Source organism: Bos taurus, chromosome 10 (genome assembly GCF_002263795.3).
Source record: "Bos taurus isolate L1 Dominette 01449 registration number 42190680 breed Hereford chromosome 10, ARS-UCD2.0, whole genome shotgun sequence".
Classification (NCBI taxonomy): Eukaryota; Metazoa; Chordata; class Mammalia; order Artiodactyla; family Bovidae; genus Bos; species Bos taurus.
In genome coordinates, this window is record NC_037337.1 from 1,232,950 (window position 1) to 1,251,237 (window position 18,288).

Below are 18,288 nucleotides of genomic sequence, written 5' to 3' on the forward strand. Positions count from 1 at the left end.
GACCTGCAACTTTAGATTTCTATCAGAGAAAGCCTCAAATGTATATGAGTGAATGAACAATTATTTAGGAACAGAACAGCTAAACTTTCCCTCCAAGATAGCTTGAATCAGTCCGGTGGAAAAAAAGTATGTTAAAGAAAAATTAGACAGAATGTCCTTTCTTAGATTCTTACTAGGTAATAATATACTTGGGGATCCAAAGGTAATTTCTCTGCCCACCTTCAATTACAATTAAACTTAGCTGATTTGATATTTGAATTTTTAAGTAATAAAACAAGAAAGACATTCTTTCAAAATTCTATTAAAAATGGCTTAAAATCAGTATATGTGTGTGTGTGTGTGTGTGTATGCACAAAGATAAAGCACTTCTATTCTGAATGGAACAAAGAAAGGCACTGACTCCTTCAAATGAAGCAATGGGTCCAGTCTATAGCATAAAGCTTAATAAAGGCCTACTTAATGACTGGCAGAAGAGCAATGCATTTTAGAAAGAGCTGAAAATTGTAAAGAAAGGTATCTAAAATAGTTTATTTAAAGGCAGTTAAATGTTTTAACTGAAAAAATGACAAGCAAATAGACTTTTTACATATTTGTACTTAAAAAATTACATCCTAATGCATTAGGCTAAGAAAATCCAACACCAACATTCTAATCAAGAGAAGCATTATTTGGATATATACACCTAAAGATGACAACTGGAGCTTAAAAAATTACTTTAAAACATTTTTAAAAAATTTACCTTTAAGACGCTCTAATAAATCAATCTGTCCAGAAGAAGCCATAGCTTCATCTTCAATACTTCCTTGTAGTTGTTTAAGTACTTCCTGTAAAAAAGAACATAGTATCTCAGTATGACAAAATTCTAAATAACTTTTTGAAGATATGATTTTAAGTTTCTTGGCATTTAGGTCTGCTGGGGGAAAAAAGTTATTTCAGATCTATCTGAAAACATATAAAATGCAAAGTACTTTACAGATACTATCTATTACTAATTATAAATAATAAATTACAGCCCAATGACAACACTGATACTTTGTGACAATGGTGATACAAGTAGTCTCCACACAGTATACACAGGATAGTTAAGATATGTTATTTGTAACTTCTGAAAGAACAAAACACGGTGGATTACTCTCATTTTTCAGATAGACCAACTGAGACTCAAAGATTTGCTGAAGACACAAAAACTAAACTTGTACCAACATGGCCATGGAAGACAGCAAATTAACACATTATGCTGTTTTATTTAACACCCCAATTGATACCAAGCATTTATGTACTCAACTTATATACATTCTACTAGTACACTGCTTTATAGTCAGCAGATAGTTAAATGACTGTACGCTGTCTCCCAACTTTTGATCCATTACGTCCTTTCCCATCTAAAGCCTTCTCATAACAAATTTTTGTCAGAGAACGTTAAAAACTTTCACTTCCTACTAGTTTTTCTGTATGTTCCTTAACAATAATTTATATGTATTTTTACATTTACATATTCTGAGGCATCCCATTCTAGTTCATAACAAAATCTCTGCTGGCCAAGTAGGATTCCAAATGCAAAACAATGTATTTGAACAGTTACAATCCTACAGCTATGGGCAGTGTTCCTCTATGTGAAAAAGGATCCGTAAATAGATTGAAAAGGAAACCTGTCAAGAAGAGTAAATATAGTAAAGACTATGTCAGTGGTTTCAGAGAAGGCAATGGCACCCCACTCCAGTACTCTTTCCTGGAAAATCCCATGGACGGAGGAGCCTGGTAGGCTGCAGTCCATGGGGTCGCCAAGAGTTGGACATGACTGAGCGACTTCACTTTCACTTTTCACTTTCAGGCATTGGAGAAGGACATGGCAACCCACTCCAGTGTTCTTGCCTGGAGAATCCCAGGGATGGGGGAGCCTGGTGGGCTGCTGTCTATGGGGTCGCACAGAGTTGGACACGACTGAAGCGACTTAGCATGTCAGTGGTTTACCTTGACAGTCACATTAGAAGCATTAAGAAAAGAATTCCTATGTTAACAATAAGAAATAGCCTGTGACCTTAATGATCTGCCCTTCATATAAAGACCATGTTGGAAGTTAAAAGGCTTAGATAAGCAGATGTGGGAATATGGAGGTGATTGTTATTTACAGTCAGAAATTATGTCAGTGTATCACAACCGCAAGATAGGAAATAAATTTGCACAGGGATGTCTTTCTTGAATGAATATAGATTGCTACAAACATCAGGACACAATTCTCTTCCATAAAGTTTGAGAATTACCATTGGAGGCTACCTGCAGTTTTCAGGATCCTGAGTCTCCTTCCATCCACTGCTGCTTGCAATTCAATGATCTTTTAATCTTATTTCTTATAATCCCTTGGAGAAGGAAACAGCAACCCACTCTAGCATTCTGGAGAATCCCATGGACGGAGGAGCCTGGTAGGCTACAGTCCACGGAGTCGCAAAGAGTCGGACACGACTGAGCGACTTCACTTTCACATAATCCCTAGTTTCACAATTCAACACTTACCTTTCTCAAGGAACTATCAATGATATGTCTCTAATCCTAACCTCACAACTTCAGACTCATTTTCCCAGTATGACTGATAGATGCTTAACATTCAGTGTGTCTGGATGATATGCACTGTATATGTAAACGTCCAAGCTATCACCCTGTGCCGTTAAATCCTGTTCCTTGCCTTATATCTGTTCAGTTAAATAGCAGTAGCCTTCTTTTCCCTTTCGGCTCAAATCTTCAGCCTCGTGTCTTTCATCTCCCTGATCAGTTATCAATTCTGTATTCTAGGCTTAATATCTCTTATTAGCCATCTCTTTTCTATTCTTATGTCATTATCCTGGCTGTTGACCCCACCAAAACTACTAAAATAATCTCCTAAATGGTCCTACCTTGCACAGGACTAACAGATTAATAAAACTTTTAAAGCACAGCTCTAATCAGGTCTTTCTTTATACATGATCCTTCTCTAAAGCCTATCATCAGGTGTTAACAGTGAGTATTCTATAGAAGTTGGGATTACAAGCAATTTTTGTTTTTGGTTTCCTCATTTTAAAACAACAGATATTATCAAAACAAATATTGTTTTCAGAAAAAGTACAAGCATTTAAGAATTGAAAAGCAACAATTAAAAGAAATCCCTGGCATGTCATAGGACATACACTTAATTTTTGAAAATTAACGGCATATTACTGGTTTTTAAAAAACATATTAAAAATAATAAGGAAAAATTAAAATAACACCAACAGAAATGAAAAGGCCATGTAAATCTGCATGCTCAACAATAAAGGATTAAATAAATTTATGGCATTAGCCAAACAACAGAATATTATACAACTACAAAAATACTAAGTAATACTTAATGACATGAAAAGATGGCTCTATTAAATTAAAAAGCATGCTGCAAAATATGATCCCATTGAATGCATGTCTGCATAAAATGCACAGAGAGAAAAATGACTCTTTGCGACCCCATGAATCGCAGCACGCCAGGCCTCCCTGTCCATCACCTACCAACATTAAAAATTTTTTTTTTAATGGGTGAGTTTGATCTCTCTTTGTCTGTATTTCCTAAATTTAAAAAATAGTGAATATACATAACTTGTAAGTTTTAAGTTTCTGTGCATATGGCTAGAAGTCTATTGGTAAAAGCAATAACCATAAAGTAAATAAAATTATTGAAATCTAAAGTTAAAAAAATTAAAATTTCAAAACAGCTATCTTGAAAAGCTACTTATTCCAATGTGTTCTCTTAAATTATTCTTGTAAATTCTGAGTTATGAATCTCAAAAAAATGCAGTCAATTTATAGATCCAGTTACTCTGTCTCAAGATGACACCACCCAGCATGACTACATTCCTACTTTCTTGTGAACAGGTTGTGTCTATTCCATAATAAAAATTAAGCTCATTTCTTTTCTGTTTTACTGAGATAGAATATACATATGAAAAGCACACCAATCTTAAATTTCTTATATAATCCAAGTATCCATGTAATTGCCACCCAGGGAAGACACAGAACATTTCCAGTATCTCAGAAGGTTCCCTTTTGTCCCTTACCAATCAATATTCATTCTCCAGAAGTAACTAGTACTCTGATTTTTGTTACCAGTTAGCATGCTTGTGAATTGCATATAAATGAAGTCACATAGTACACAGTCTTTTGTGTCTTGTGTTTTTTGCTCACCAAAGTCTCTATGACACTCATCCCATGCTACTGGATGTATCAGTTATTTAATACTGTGCAGTTGTCCACTGTATGACTAGATCTCCACTGATACACCCCTTATCCTTTTGATGGACATTTGGGTTGCTGCCAGGTTGGAAGCTATTATGAAGAATGCTACTACGTACATTCCTGCACTTATCTCCAGGTGGACACACGTACTCACTTCTCTTGAATATATATCTGGAGGTTTAAATGCTTAGTCACAGTGATTAACTTTAAAAGAAACTGCTGAATGGTTTTTCAAAGTGTTTGTGCTATTTTATACTCCTACCAGCAAGGTTTAAGTTTGATTCTTCCTAATTATAGATTCCAATTCTCTGTTGAGATTTTCTGACTCTTTATCCATTTAATCCATCATTTTTTCCAAATCATTTAAAATAATTATGTTAAAATCCTTGACTCTTACTTACAATATGTAGATCATCTTGGGATTTGTTTCTATTACCTATTTGCTCTGTTGGTTATCAGTCATTTTCCTATTTCTTTGTATTTCTTGTAACTTTTAACTGTATGCCAGTCATATGTATACAAGAACAAGAAAGACTTGAGATTAGAGTTTCCCTTACAGAGTTTGCCCTTTCTACCACTGGGGTCTGATTTCCTTCAACCAATAACTGAAAATGGGTTGCAGATGCAGTTTAAGTGAAATTCATATGGGATTTCCTAATAGCTCAGTTGGTAAAGAATTCGCCTGCAATGCGGGAGACCTGGGTTCGATCCCTGGGTTTGGAAGATCCTCTGGAGAAGGGAAAGGCTACCCACTCCAATATTGTGGCCTGGAGAATTCCATGGAATGTATAGTCCATGGGGTTGCAAAGGGTTGGACATGACTGAGTGACTTTCCCTTTCGCATCTGATTTGGTTTGCTGAGTTCTTTCAATGTATCTCTTCTCTTAAATTTAGACTAAGGAGACCTGCTATGTGAAAGTATTCCTTTAGCAGGATGTTCCTCCTAACATTCTGCTTCCTAGTCCACCCCAGCATCTTTCCCCTCAACAAGACTCAGCTAACATCCCATGTTTTTGGAGAAAATGTGAGAAACCAGTCATACACTTGGAGCTCCTCTAAACGTCAATACTTCACATATGCCTGTGTGTCTGTCAACAGTGGAGTCTTCATGCCTGTGCCAATGATTAGCAGTCTATCCCCACAATCAGCAAACACCCCTGGGAATAAAATTACTGGTGATCTCAGCTCATCTAGAAAGGGCTCTTTCCTCTTAGGAATTTTAGTTAACATAGTCCTTGATGATTTTACAGTTCTCCAATGTCTTTAAAAGAATGGTTTTTGTTTTTATCCAGTGTTTTCTAGTTGCTGCGGTAGGGCTGATTAATTGCTTGGAGCTGCATACTGAATACAGCCTAAAAAGAAGTCCTTAATTTCAAAGAGGTTTTTAAAAGAAAATGCTACACAACTACAAAGCAATTCCAAACAAAATATTTCACAAGAATGTTTTGAGAAATGATGGTTTTTTAAATTAATATGTAATTTTAAAGGAGAGAATACTCATTTGTATTTATAAATTCTGGAAGTTTGGTTTTACAAAATCGTATGCTGCTGCTGCTGCTGCTAAGTTACAGATGGCAGCTCACCAGGCTCCCCTGTCCCTGGGATTCTCCAGGCAAGAACACTGGAGTGGGTTGCCATTTCCTTCTCCAATGCATGAAAGTGAAAAGTGAAAGTGAAGTCGCTCAGCCGTGTCCGATTCTTAGCGACCCCATGGACTGCAGCCCACCAGGCTCCTCCATCCATGGGATTTTCCAGGCAAGAGTACTGGAGTGGGGAGCCATAATCAAACATTATTTTAAAAACATGTTAAGATTTTAAAACCATGAGAGAATTAATTATTACAGACAAATTACTGTGGTCATATAGGTGAACAGAAAATATCAATGAGTAACTGTGTCATTTCAAGGGAGTTTTAACTTGACCCACTTCTGTTTTTCTCGCTATGTCATAGTTACTGATATCTTTCATTACGAGATAAAGGTATACTTGGTAATTAAATCTTCAAAATAAATTATGAACTATGCCAATTTGAATTTTTACTTCTCATTTTTTTTCTTACACTCTGAAAATAAAAGATACTCTCCATGTAGATGGTTTAATAGTTAAAAAAAAATTTATAAATACTTCATTTTACTAAAATGCAAGCGATATAAACAGTTGGTTAAAATTTTACCTAGATATATTTTTCTACACCATGCCATCTTTCAATTTAAATGCTTCATACTTCACCATATTTTGGAGAAGGAAATGGCAACCAATCCAGTACTCCTGCCTGGAGAATTCCATGGACAGAGGAGAGGGACAGGCTGCAGTCCAAGGAATCGCAGAGTTGGACATGACTGTGCAACTAACTTAACTTTTCACCATATTTATCATGCTGTGATACTCAGTATTTTAAAGTAAATCACACTGATTTCCTGCCCTGGAGTAAAAAGTATAGTATATAATTTCCCTTAAGTTTAGCTATAATTGCTGCATTCTTGTTCTAAATCCCACAAAATCTGTAGTTTATTTTAATTACAGAAGCATCAAGTATATACATAACACTATATGTATGAGAATAATGTAACGAACTCCCATGTATCCTCACGTTAGTTCAATAATTATCAACTCACGGGCTTCTTTCATTTATACTTATAACCACTTCCTCCATTTCCCCCTCAACCCAAATTTATTTGAAAAACCAATCTCAGTCATCATACTGCTTTTTCTCTAAAAAAATTCTACATATATATTTAAAAAGGGATTCTTTCTAAACACAACCACAATGCCATCATTAGACCTAAAAAATAAACATTTTCTTAATATTCTCAAATACAGTCAATGCTCACATTTCCTTAACTGCTGTACACATATTTCCCTGACTGTCACATACACAGAGAATATTTTTATACTATCAATGACATGTAATCAATAGCAAAGCAGTATTCTCTTTTGCCACTAGATGGTACTACTGTATAAATTTCAGAAATCCTGGAATTATCTAGTTGGAAGAGACACACCTTGCCGTCCCACATTACATATGAATGATCAGTAAACTTAATACAAGATCATATGATATATTACAAAGTCTAAAAAGTGATTTTTTTTTGAGAAATAACCATTGTTTCGGATTAACTTTAATCCAATGTAGTAAGTTCCAATGTTTCCAAATGTCTTTTCACACATCAATATTTTAAGACAAAACAAACAGAGCATGGTTTCCTGTTAATACCATAAAGCTGCTGCTTCTTTTTTTTTTTTTTTCAAAAAGCTTCTTGAAAGGAGAGATACATAAATAATTTCAGTAAAAGGGCATAACTGCTATGATACCATACTCTAAATCCTGAAGAAATATGTGGATGGCTTTGCAAGGATGTCTGTAAAAAGACTCACTGAGCAGTAATCAATTCATGGTTGAATTCAGACATATCTTAAATACTAATATTCATGATATATATTATACCCCATTGCTAAGAGGTCAACCTGGTATTCCATTGCAGAAATTTAAGGACCTGACATATTGTTACTCTGAGAGCCATTCCACACTTCAGCATTCCCATCCATGGAGATGGATCTAAAGGTATGTTAAAATGTTTCACCAAAATGAAGTTTCAATTTGCTCTAGTTAAAAAAAAAAGATAAAATTTTAAAAGAGGACTCAGAATTCTGCACAAGAGACATTCAGACAGGTGTGCTAGGAAGAATTCTCTACAAAATATACTTCTGAAGCAGATAAATGATTAGTCCTGCTGGGGAGTTTAAATTTTGTATCTTTAAACTTTTAAAACCACATGTCATGTACAATAATTTTAGATACATTATGTTGATCAGTGTTAAAATACCAAACTACTCTTTTTTAACCTAGTAAGTAATTGATTCAGCTGTTTTCATGGTTTGTGGTGAGAAAAAAAATGTTTCTTTATAGTCTATAGAAAAAAATATTTCTTTATGAAGGACTTGAGATAGGTATCTTGGAGATCTGTCATTGCTACTGCCACAGAAATAGGCAACAGAGTAGAAAATATTTATGGATAGAAGAGAAAGAAAGGGAGAAAGAGAAAAAGAAAGAAAGGTTCATATGAGTAAAAGGCTAAACTGCTATGATATTTAATAAAAAGTTAAAAGAGGAGCAGCTCAATAGTTCAGTTAATACACAGAAGCTTGAAGAATAAGAGAGACCTCAAAATGCATGGAAAAAGAAATAGAAGAGAATAATAAATGAATAAGGAATAAGAGTAGTGAGCAGACAGGAAGAAGAGGGTCAGAAACCCAGATGGTAAAATAGCCAAGGCGCAGAAAAAACATGTAGCAAGAAGGATTTTTTTTTTTTTTTAAAGAGAAGGAGGTAACAGCTTTGTTGATGACCTCCAGTTCTAGTAAATTCAGTGAGAGGACAATCTGCCTAACTGGAAATTCAAACAGTTAAAGTTTTAACTGCACTTATTTTGAAATAAGAACATATTTTCCCAGTGCACACTGAATATTTTATAACTTTTCATGGAGGTTATCACAGCTTTTCAATGCTATATAGAAAACCAATTTCAGGGCTTGAAGGTGTCATGGACATCATCTGTTAGTGCAATGACTACTTTTCAAATAAAGCAATTTAATTCTAGAAGGGCACCCTACAGTCTGTAGCTCAGCTTATGGCAAAACCAGAAATAGAATCAGGTACTAATCTTCACTTCAGGACTCTTCTCATTAGGTCACCCCAAATTTCTTGATGATCTGTCACTGTAGCACGTAAGTGACGACAGGATCTGAGGGGGTTGGGGATGTGACTGTGATCTCTTTTAATCCTTATGATAAATCCTACAGCTGCGAGGCTAGCTTCTAAGAATCACACAGGACCCCCAGCCTCACTATAGCGATGGTGAAGTTGGTCTCTCATCTTTAAGCTTAAAAATAACTAAGGACTAACTACTTAGTCACTGTGGTTTTATAATCATTTTCTTTATATGATTTGCTGGATGAATTAAAAACATTTGGACTGAAAATATCAATGTTAACTTTTGCAAGAAAGAGTTTACAAATTATTGCTTAACTTAAAAAATACACTTCTAAGTAAGTGAAGTGTCTAACCCCAAGTTTACAGGAAGAAACATGGAATAAAAACGGATAAACTACAATTTAAAGTCACAGTCTTGATACCTTCATATTAGATGCCTCAGTTTCCAGTTTTGTAAGATGATTGGAATTATCTTCTAGCTCTTGTCGAAGATTTGAGTTCTCCATCTTCAGGGCCTCAACTTGCTTTAACAACTGATCATATGAAGCTGCAGCCATCCTTGGCTACCCCTGGACCTATAAGGTTAAAAAGGATTTTGAAATTCACTACTGAAAAATAGAGTGGCTGCTTGTTACAAAGAAAGGGATAAAGAAACAAAACCTCCAGACATTTAATAAGAGCTGTGTTAATGTAGCGGTTTCAGTCTCAAAACAACAATGTGCAAGCGGCAGCATCTGAGAAGATGAACACCGAGGCTTTAAAGACAAATAAGATTTAAAACAGAAGAGAGCTTCAGTAGTGTTTGAAAAACACCTGCCTTTTCACAGGTGGGTAAGATTTCTATCAGGTTAGAATTTTTTCGAGGTTTCAGAGATACTTTAAATGGTCTTACAGACAAGATTTAGGAAATGCAGTTATTGATAAGAAATATATTTATATTGGTCATATTAATTTACTTCTGGATTTTGTCCAATAATCACACAATTTTATAGCCCAAATGGATTAATGAGATTAGGTATATGCAGTCTACCACTTTTCATTTGATAAAAAGCTAGTCTTAAAACATTATCCATGGGGAAATACGAAGTTCCAAGAAGGCCTCACTAAAAAGGCGGTCATTTAACAAAATAGACACAAGGGAGAAGATTGGATTGAGACTTCAAATCTTTTGGAAAGAAAGATGATAATAATTGCTAATATAAAATTCTATTACATTTATCCAAAAGGATGAATATAATAGGCCATGCTATGGCATACGTATCACGGGACCCACTGTGCTCACATTGAGGCTGAAAGACACTTGAAAACGGATGATTTTAGGAGACTGTCAAAGAGAAGTGAAGCAGAGGCTGGCTATTAATTACATTACCATGAAAGAAGAGGGGAGAAAAGAAAGATATAGAGGACAGTCAGGTAATAAGAGTTCCTTGGCCTAAAGAATTAGAGAATGCTAGAAGTTATGTTCAGACTAACGAAGTTCCAAAGACCCAGATCCTCTTTGTAGTTTAATTTCTATGGAATAAATTTCTACCTATCTCTAAGAGTTAAAAAGTATAACAGAGTTTGTACTCAAACAATACTTAATAGATCTGGACATTAAAAAAATGTTTCTGCAGTAAAAATCCACGATACGAAATAAGGCACACAAATTACAACACTCGCTAGTCATGACAATATTGTAGTTCAGCAACTGGAAGGGATTCCCTAACAAGGGAAATCAAGTGACACAGGTCCCGTCTGTTCTGCAACAGCTAGGGATGACAAATCTGGTGCAACCCACTGTCAACTGAGGAGGAAACAGAGTCCTGGATGGTGGAGATCACCCTCAAAAATCTTCATGCCTGAAAAGAAAGAGCACTAGACTTGTATTTGGAGACACTGGTCTTAATTTCAGTCTTGGTCACGCCTTTACCTTTGCCCCTGAATTTTAATTCACTTCACCATTTGTAAAATGGACATTTACTACCTTTTCTAATATAATTTACAGGGATATTGTTAGAATTGAGAAACAAAATGATGGTCTAAAAATAAAAGTCCTGTGTAAGTTATATGATGAAAATACACTTGAAACGTAACTTCCTTAGTAAGACCTAATGTTAATCTACTGTTATAAGCCTCAGTCCTCTGACCAACGGACAAGAGGTGAACTCTTTTGAAAAAGGACTGAGAAGGTATATCAGAAACAAAGGAGAAGTTCACAGGTGGGATCACTTATCTGTTTTGTGTGCATGCATGCTCAGCTGTGCCTGACTCTTTGCAACTCCACGGACAGCAGCCCACCAGGCTCCTCTGTCCATGGGATGATCCAGGCAAAAATACTGGGGTGGGTTGTCATTTCTCCTCCAGGGTATCTTCCTGACCCAGGGACTGAACCCCATTCTCCTGCGTCTCCTGCGTTGGCAAGCGGTTTTTCTACTACTGAGCCACCTGGGAAGCCCTATCTACTTTATACCGTACCACTAATAAGCATCTCTACAAAGACGCAGCACATTAAAAATCACATGACAAAGGTGGGAAGCTGACAGCATTTAGTAACATAAGCCCTAAAATTCCTCATTCCAAATAAAATCCTAACAGGCAACTTCCCACTAAAATAGTATGAATAAGAGAAAAAGTAATAATACAGGGAAAGAGAAAATTACCGGAATTATGTTAAGACACAGAGGTTATAACCTACACAATCACAAAAAAAGCCGGGTGGGCAAAATGAGCAAGGGACTACTACAGTGCTCTTTATTGGAACAAAAAAGAATTCAGCCCTTTAGGTGGACAATTAAAACATTCCATCATTTTTTTTTCTCTCCCTCCAGAATCAAAACATTTAAGTCATTTCTGCTTTAGAAAGCAGGATGTTTTCATATAATTTTATGAGAAAAATAAGATGTTTCGAGGTAATAGTTTGCCTTATGTCCTTTTAATATGTTGCAGCCATACCTAAGTCAAAATTGCTTAATGCAAAATTTAAAAAAAATCATAAATTTGTTTTAGAAAGCCTTTTAAACAATCACAAGAATTTCATACAAAATATATCGTAAATGCAAACCACCCAGCATCATTTAAAAAAAAAAAAAACCTCAAAATTTATCTGATGAAATGGGTAAAATCTCTGACTCTTTCACATTACTGAGAATATACAGAAATCTAAATATGCTTTTCAGTAAGTGAAAGGGTTAGTTGCTCAGTCCTGTCCAACTCTTTGGGAGCCCATGGACTGTAGCATGCCAGGCTCCTGTTGATGGAATTCTCCAGGCAAGGATACTGGAGAAGGGAGTCATTCCCTTTTTCAGGAGATATTCCTGATCCAGGGATCAAACTCAGGTCTCCTGCATTGCAGGTGGATTCTTTCTGAGTCACCGGGAGTGAGGGTATGCACTAAAGAGATTCTCATCCCTTAAGAGTAGGGTAGGGGAGAAGAAAGTAAAAGGACTGTTATTTAGACTTGTATCCTCATGTTCACTGGAAACAAATTCACAAGGATCCTAAGAAATTAATGCAAGGAGGCAGAAAAGTTTAGGTAGGTAAGGGATACTCAGAACTAAATCTGAAAGATTCTTTATTATAAATTAAGAAGTTTGGGATTTAAAAAAACATTAAACTGCATTTATTCTTTTGGTTTAATGAATTTAAAAAAAAGATGTATCTGTCAGTACTGTTAGATGGTAATGAAAAAAGAAGAAAACATCAATACAAAAATAAACCAAAAGAATCATAAAAGACTACTTTGCTCAAGTCTATGTAAACAAACTTGAAAACGAAATAGAGAATTTACTAGAAAGTGTATTTTATCAAAACTAACCACAAGAGAAGGAAAATCTAAAATTTACAACAAAAATCATTGTTGTAAAATTGATATCATTCAGCCCATTAATAGAGCTACACAGAAGAAAAATATTATCATGCCAAAGGTGATGAAAAGACGCTTTAAAAATTCAATGCCCATTCTTGTTGAAAATACTGGATATAAAAGCACACTTTTTTAACACAATGTATTTCAGCCCCACAATAAGCCAGCACCACCCAATGAGGAAATACTAGATACACTATATTACTAAAGTCAGGGAAAGCCCCATTTTTACCACTCTTACTCGTTTTATCAGTCAACACAGAATGAAATTAGAAAGGAATACTACTGGCAGGGATACAATGAAATAACTAGAATATCCAAAAGAACCAACTAAATATTACTACAACAAGATAATCTAGTAATTTTGTGAAGTATAAAACATATAGAAATCTTTCCTTTACATGTACAAAGAGAAACTAGATAAAAGATAAAATGGAAGAAAAGACCTTATCTATAATTTAAAAAAACAGGCATAAACTGAATAAAGAGTTCAAAACATGTATGAGGAAAACTATGGAACACTTCTGAGAGACACAAAGGTAGATTTCAACAAATGGAAAGACATATCTTGTTTGCATACTAAAGATTCAGTATCATAATGATGCCATTTCTCCCTGAGTTAATTTTACATGGTCCCAATATAAATACTATATAAAATATTTTTTATTTTGTTTTCTACAGGTAGACAACTGAAAAAAACAAAAAAAGGGAAAATATGAAGGGAAGATCAAGAGTATACCTACGTCATATTAAATTAGTGCTACAAAGCCATTGTAAGCAAAACAGTATGAAGTTAACTGTACTGTATCAGCAAGCTAATTTCTTAGTTCTTGTCATTATACTATGGATATATAAGATGTTAACATTAGGAAAAATTGAAGGCTACATAGGAACTCTCTTATTTTTCTAACTTTTATAAGTACAAAGTTATTTAAAAATAAAAAGGCTTTAAAAAGCTATGAAACTGGCAGATGAAGAGATCAACCAAGGAACACATTTTTTTAAATTCCAGAAGTATATGTGAAGTTAGTCATAATAAAGGCAGCATCTCAAAGACAGGTCAGAAGATGGACTTTACACAAGCGGCCAGGGCAGCAGGACAGCCACGAGGACACATGCAGCGGCATCCACTCCTCCCCTACACTTCAGGGGGGACTACAGGAGGACAGGGGTGCAAATGCTGAAGAACATCATACGGCATTTAAATTAGAGAAAAGAGGTGTGCTTTCAATTAAAAATGCTGAAATGGAATACACCCTCTTCCAAGGAGGCTATTATAGAGCAATGGACATTTTAATTTTAACTTATTTGTGAAAGGGTAAGGCACACGGAAGGCCTGCTGGACCTCTGAAATGATTGTCTATTACTAGAATAGGGGTAATCAATCAAGTTCTTAGGTTACGTCAAACAAATGGGAAAGGTATAAAAGCATAACTACTTTTAATTAAACAGGATACATCCATGCAGTGGAATATTACACTGGCATTTAAAAAATGAGGTTGATGTAAAAACAAACAAAAAGAAGAGAGAAAACAACACAGTATAGATCACTATGTCTCATACTGGTCATCCTGTTCTAGTAAAAAATAAAAGGGTTGTAAAAAGATAAAGGCAGAGGAAGCAGAGATCAAATTGCCAACATCCGCTGGATTGTCGAAAAAGCAAGAGAGTTCCAGGAAAACATCTCTTTCTGCTTTATTGACTATGACAAACCCTCTGACTGTGTGGATCACAATAAACTGTGAAAATTCTGAAAGAGATGGGAATACCAGACCACCTGACCTGCCTCTTGAGAAACCTATTTGCAGGTCAGGAAGCAACAGTTAGAACTGGACATGGACAACAGACTGGTTCTAAATAGGGAAAGGAGTATGTCAAGGCTGTATATTGTCACCCTGCTTATTTAACTTATATGCAGAGTACATCATGCCAAACGCTGGGCTGGAGAAGCACAAGCTGGAATCAGGGTTGCCGGGAGAAATATCAATAACTTCAGATATGCAGATGACACCACCCTTATGGCAGAAAGTGAAGAGGAACTCAAAAGCCTCTTGATGCAAGTGAAAGAGAGTGAAAAAGTGGGCTTAAAGCTCAACATTCAGAAAACTAAGATCATGGCATCTGGTCCCATCACTTCATGGGAAACAGATGGGGAAACAGTGCAAACAGTGTTCGACTTTAATTTTGGGGGCTCCAAAATCACTGCAGATGGTGACTGCAGCCATGAAATTAAAAGACTTTTACTCCTTGGAAGGAAAGTTATGACCAACCTAGATAGCATATTCAAAAGCAGAGACATTACTTTGCCAACAAAGGTCCGTCTAGTCAAGGCTATGGTTTTTCCAGTAGTCATGTATGGATATGAGAGTGGACTGTGAGGAAGGCTGAGTGCCAAAGAATTGATGCTTTTGAACTGTGGTATTGGAGAAGACTCTTGAGAGTCCCTTGGACTGCAAGGAGATCCAACCAGTCCATTCTGAAGGAGATCAGTCCTGGGTGTTCTTTGGAAGGACTGATGCTAAAGCTGGAACTCCAATACTTTGGCCACCTCATGCAAAGAGCTGACTCATTTGAAAAGACCCTGATGCTGGGAGGGATTGGGGGCAGGAGGAGAAGGGGACACAGAGGATAAGATGGCTGGATGGCATCACCGACTTGACGGACATGAATCTGAGTGAACTCTGGGAGTTGGCGATGGACAGGGTGGCCTGGTGTGCTGCGATTCATGGGGGTCGCAAAGAGCTGGACATGACTGAGCGACTGAACTGAAAAAGATTAAAATGTCATTGAAAGGATATACAAAAGTACACTGATGTCCTCTGGAAAAGTCTCAGCTCTGCTGAGAAGATGCCTTCCTTTTCATTGTATACCTTTTTGTAAAGTTTGAATATTAGAGCAAAAGGTTGGTTTTTTGAAAAGACTGAATGTTAGAGACAGACAAGATCTCAAACATATAAAGTGAACAACATTCAAAGGTGGGGGGAATTGACTCAACAAGAAATAGATAATCTTAATAGCTCTACAACTACTGAAAGCTGGAGGAGTTAAATGTTTCCCCTTTTCTCTGCCCAACACAAAAAATTACTGGATTCAAATGGTTTTATAAACACCTTCTACCAAACATTTGAGAAACGTATCATTCCAAACTTATGCAAACTTTTCCAAGAATAAAAATCAAGGAAATACTCCCCAACCCATTCTATGAGGCTAATATAGTCATGATATAAAAGTCAAAGGTATGGTGAAAAAGGTAATCATAGGCTAATATCACTTATGAATACTGACACAAATGCCCTAAACAAAGTGTCAGGAAATAAAACACAAAAGTATAAAGAAACTATAGCAGAATCAAGCTGAGTTTACTCTAAGAATTCAAAGATGGTTTAGCACTGGATGATTTATATGTGTCATTCACTTCATTAAAACATCAAAGAAGAAAAACCATACAATCATCTCAACAAAGAACAAACATTTGGAAAAAGTCATTATCTACTTAAAAACTCAATGAACTGGAAACAGAGAGAAGCCGTCAAAAACATTAAATGTCATTCTTAATATTGAAATACTAGAGGCATTATTTTTAAAATCAAAAGCATGCTAAGGATTCTCTACTGTTACATCATAATCCTGGAAGTTCTAATTAGGACAGGAAATTTTTTAACAGGAAATAATACTTGAAAATGAAGAAATAAAACAAAAATCTCAAGAAATATGAAACTTTAACAAGTCAGATTAAAAAAAGTAATTTTGTACCTCACCTATTTTTAATTCTTTTCTCTTTATTTAACAACCAATAGAAGTATTTATTCTCCATTCTACTTCTCTTCCTCTTTTCTACTAAAGCCAGGTAGATAGCGATAATCAGTCTCCTATCTGCTCTATTCTTTCCCCATCCCTTCCTTTCCTTTACATTCTGTAAACTGCTACATTCATTGGCTGGACTCTGTTACTCTGTTCCAAGTGAGGGCAATTCCAAGATGGCCACCAAAATTACCTGGAACAGAGGTTGGATAATTTTCTGCAAGGGCTGGATAATAAGTCTTTGTAAACGATATGATTTCTGTCGCAACTACTTGACTTTGTTGCTGTAGCACAAAAGCAGCCACAGACAATACACAAATAAATGCACATGACTGTGTTCCAATAACACTGTTTTCAAAAACAGCAGCAATTTGCTAACTCCTGGCCCAAAGCATTAATTCACAATTCTGGTTTCCAAGCCCCTTAAGGTAGCCCACATAATTTCAAAGGCTACTGAGAAATTTCAAAATTAGTATTTTACTATTTATTTATTGGCTGCACCATGAAGTCTGCAGAATCTTAATTCTCAAACCAGGGATTGAACACGGGCCCATGGCAGTGAAAGCACCAAGTGCTAATCACTGGACTAGTAGAGAATTGCCTAGTATTTTTTTCTTAAAGAAGAAGTAACCTGAAAAGAGACCTAGGAAGTCTTAAGGACTTTATGTTTCAGTAATCATTTTTAATTTCCATGATTTCTTCCTCTTCCAGAACTTTGTTACAGTCTTGATCTGAATCCCTTTCATTCTGTGACACTGCCAGCATGTATTCTTTTAATTGTTTTTTACTATCACTTCACAATGAGGTCTTAAGAGAAAGAAGTGATAAACACAAGTGATTTTCAACTCACTAGCCTGTATCAGAAATCACTTTTAACATTAAGATTTTTAATTCATTTAGAATTTTTATTTTATACTATGAGTGGTTTAACTGAATTGACTCTCATACAAATAACCAATTACAGAATGATTAAAACATTTATTTTTCACTGAACTATGTTAAATTCTCATATATACATAGAACTGTATTACATTTATATTAATTTGAAATAGATTAAAAATCTTACCTCAGTCAAGAATAATTCGATCAAATTTTCTTTTTTTTCCCCCAAGAAAAGGCCCTGTGCATTTTGTATCAAATTGATTTCCGGCTTTTTGTTATTTGATTTGCCATGAGTGAAACACCAAATATTGCTAGTACCAGTATTATTTTATATAATACATACCCCTTATGGAACCACCTTATCCAATTATCCTATGAATTCTAACAGTCTTTTCCTATAAAGTTTCTGGGTATGTAATCATATAATCTATAAGTAGTGATAATTTTGTCTTTTCTTTCCTAATAATTAGACCTCATTTCTTTTTATCTTATTGTTAGCTTGAATCAACTTCAAAATAGTATTTTTAACAACAATGGTCTTATTCCTGATTTTAATAGGAATGATTTCATAATTCACCATTTAAAAGCTTACTCTTAGATTTCAGTAAATATTTTTAACAAATATTTTTAACATTCAGCTATCTTCCTTTTATTTAAAAAAAATTTTAGGAGTGGCTTCTAAATGACTTTATAGCACGTTTTGATAATGTATCAGTCAGTTCAGTCGCTCAGTTGTGTCTGACTCTTTGTGACCCCATGAACTCCAGCATGCCACGCTTCCCTGTCAATTACCAACTCCCAGAGCTTACTCAAGCTC

The 18,288-nt window shown here is 35.4% G+C and overlaps 1 protein-coding gene across 16 annotated transcripts in view; it reads right to left on the reverse strand.

The window, feature by feature from the left end:
• The window catches only part of APC (APC regulator of WNT signaling pathway), a 131,706-nt gene that overhangs the window by 65,279 nt on the left and 48,139 nt on the right, over positions 1–18,288 (reverse strand). For 8 of the 16 annotated variants that reach the window (XM_005211202.5, XM_005211196.5, XM_010808816.4 and 5 more), the window contains exon 2: positions 740–824. In XM_005211202.5, coding sequence (XP_005211259.1) covers positions 740–824 — 85 coding nt within the window. 16 annotated transcript variants of the gene reach the window in all.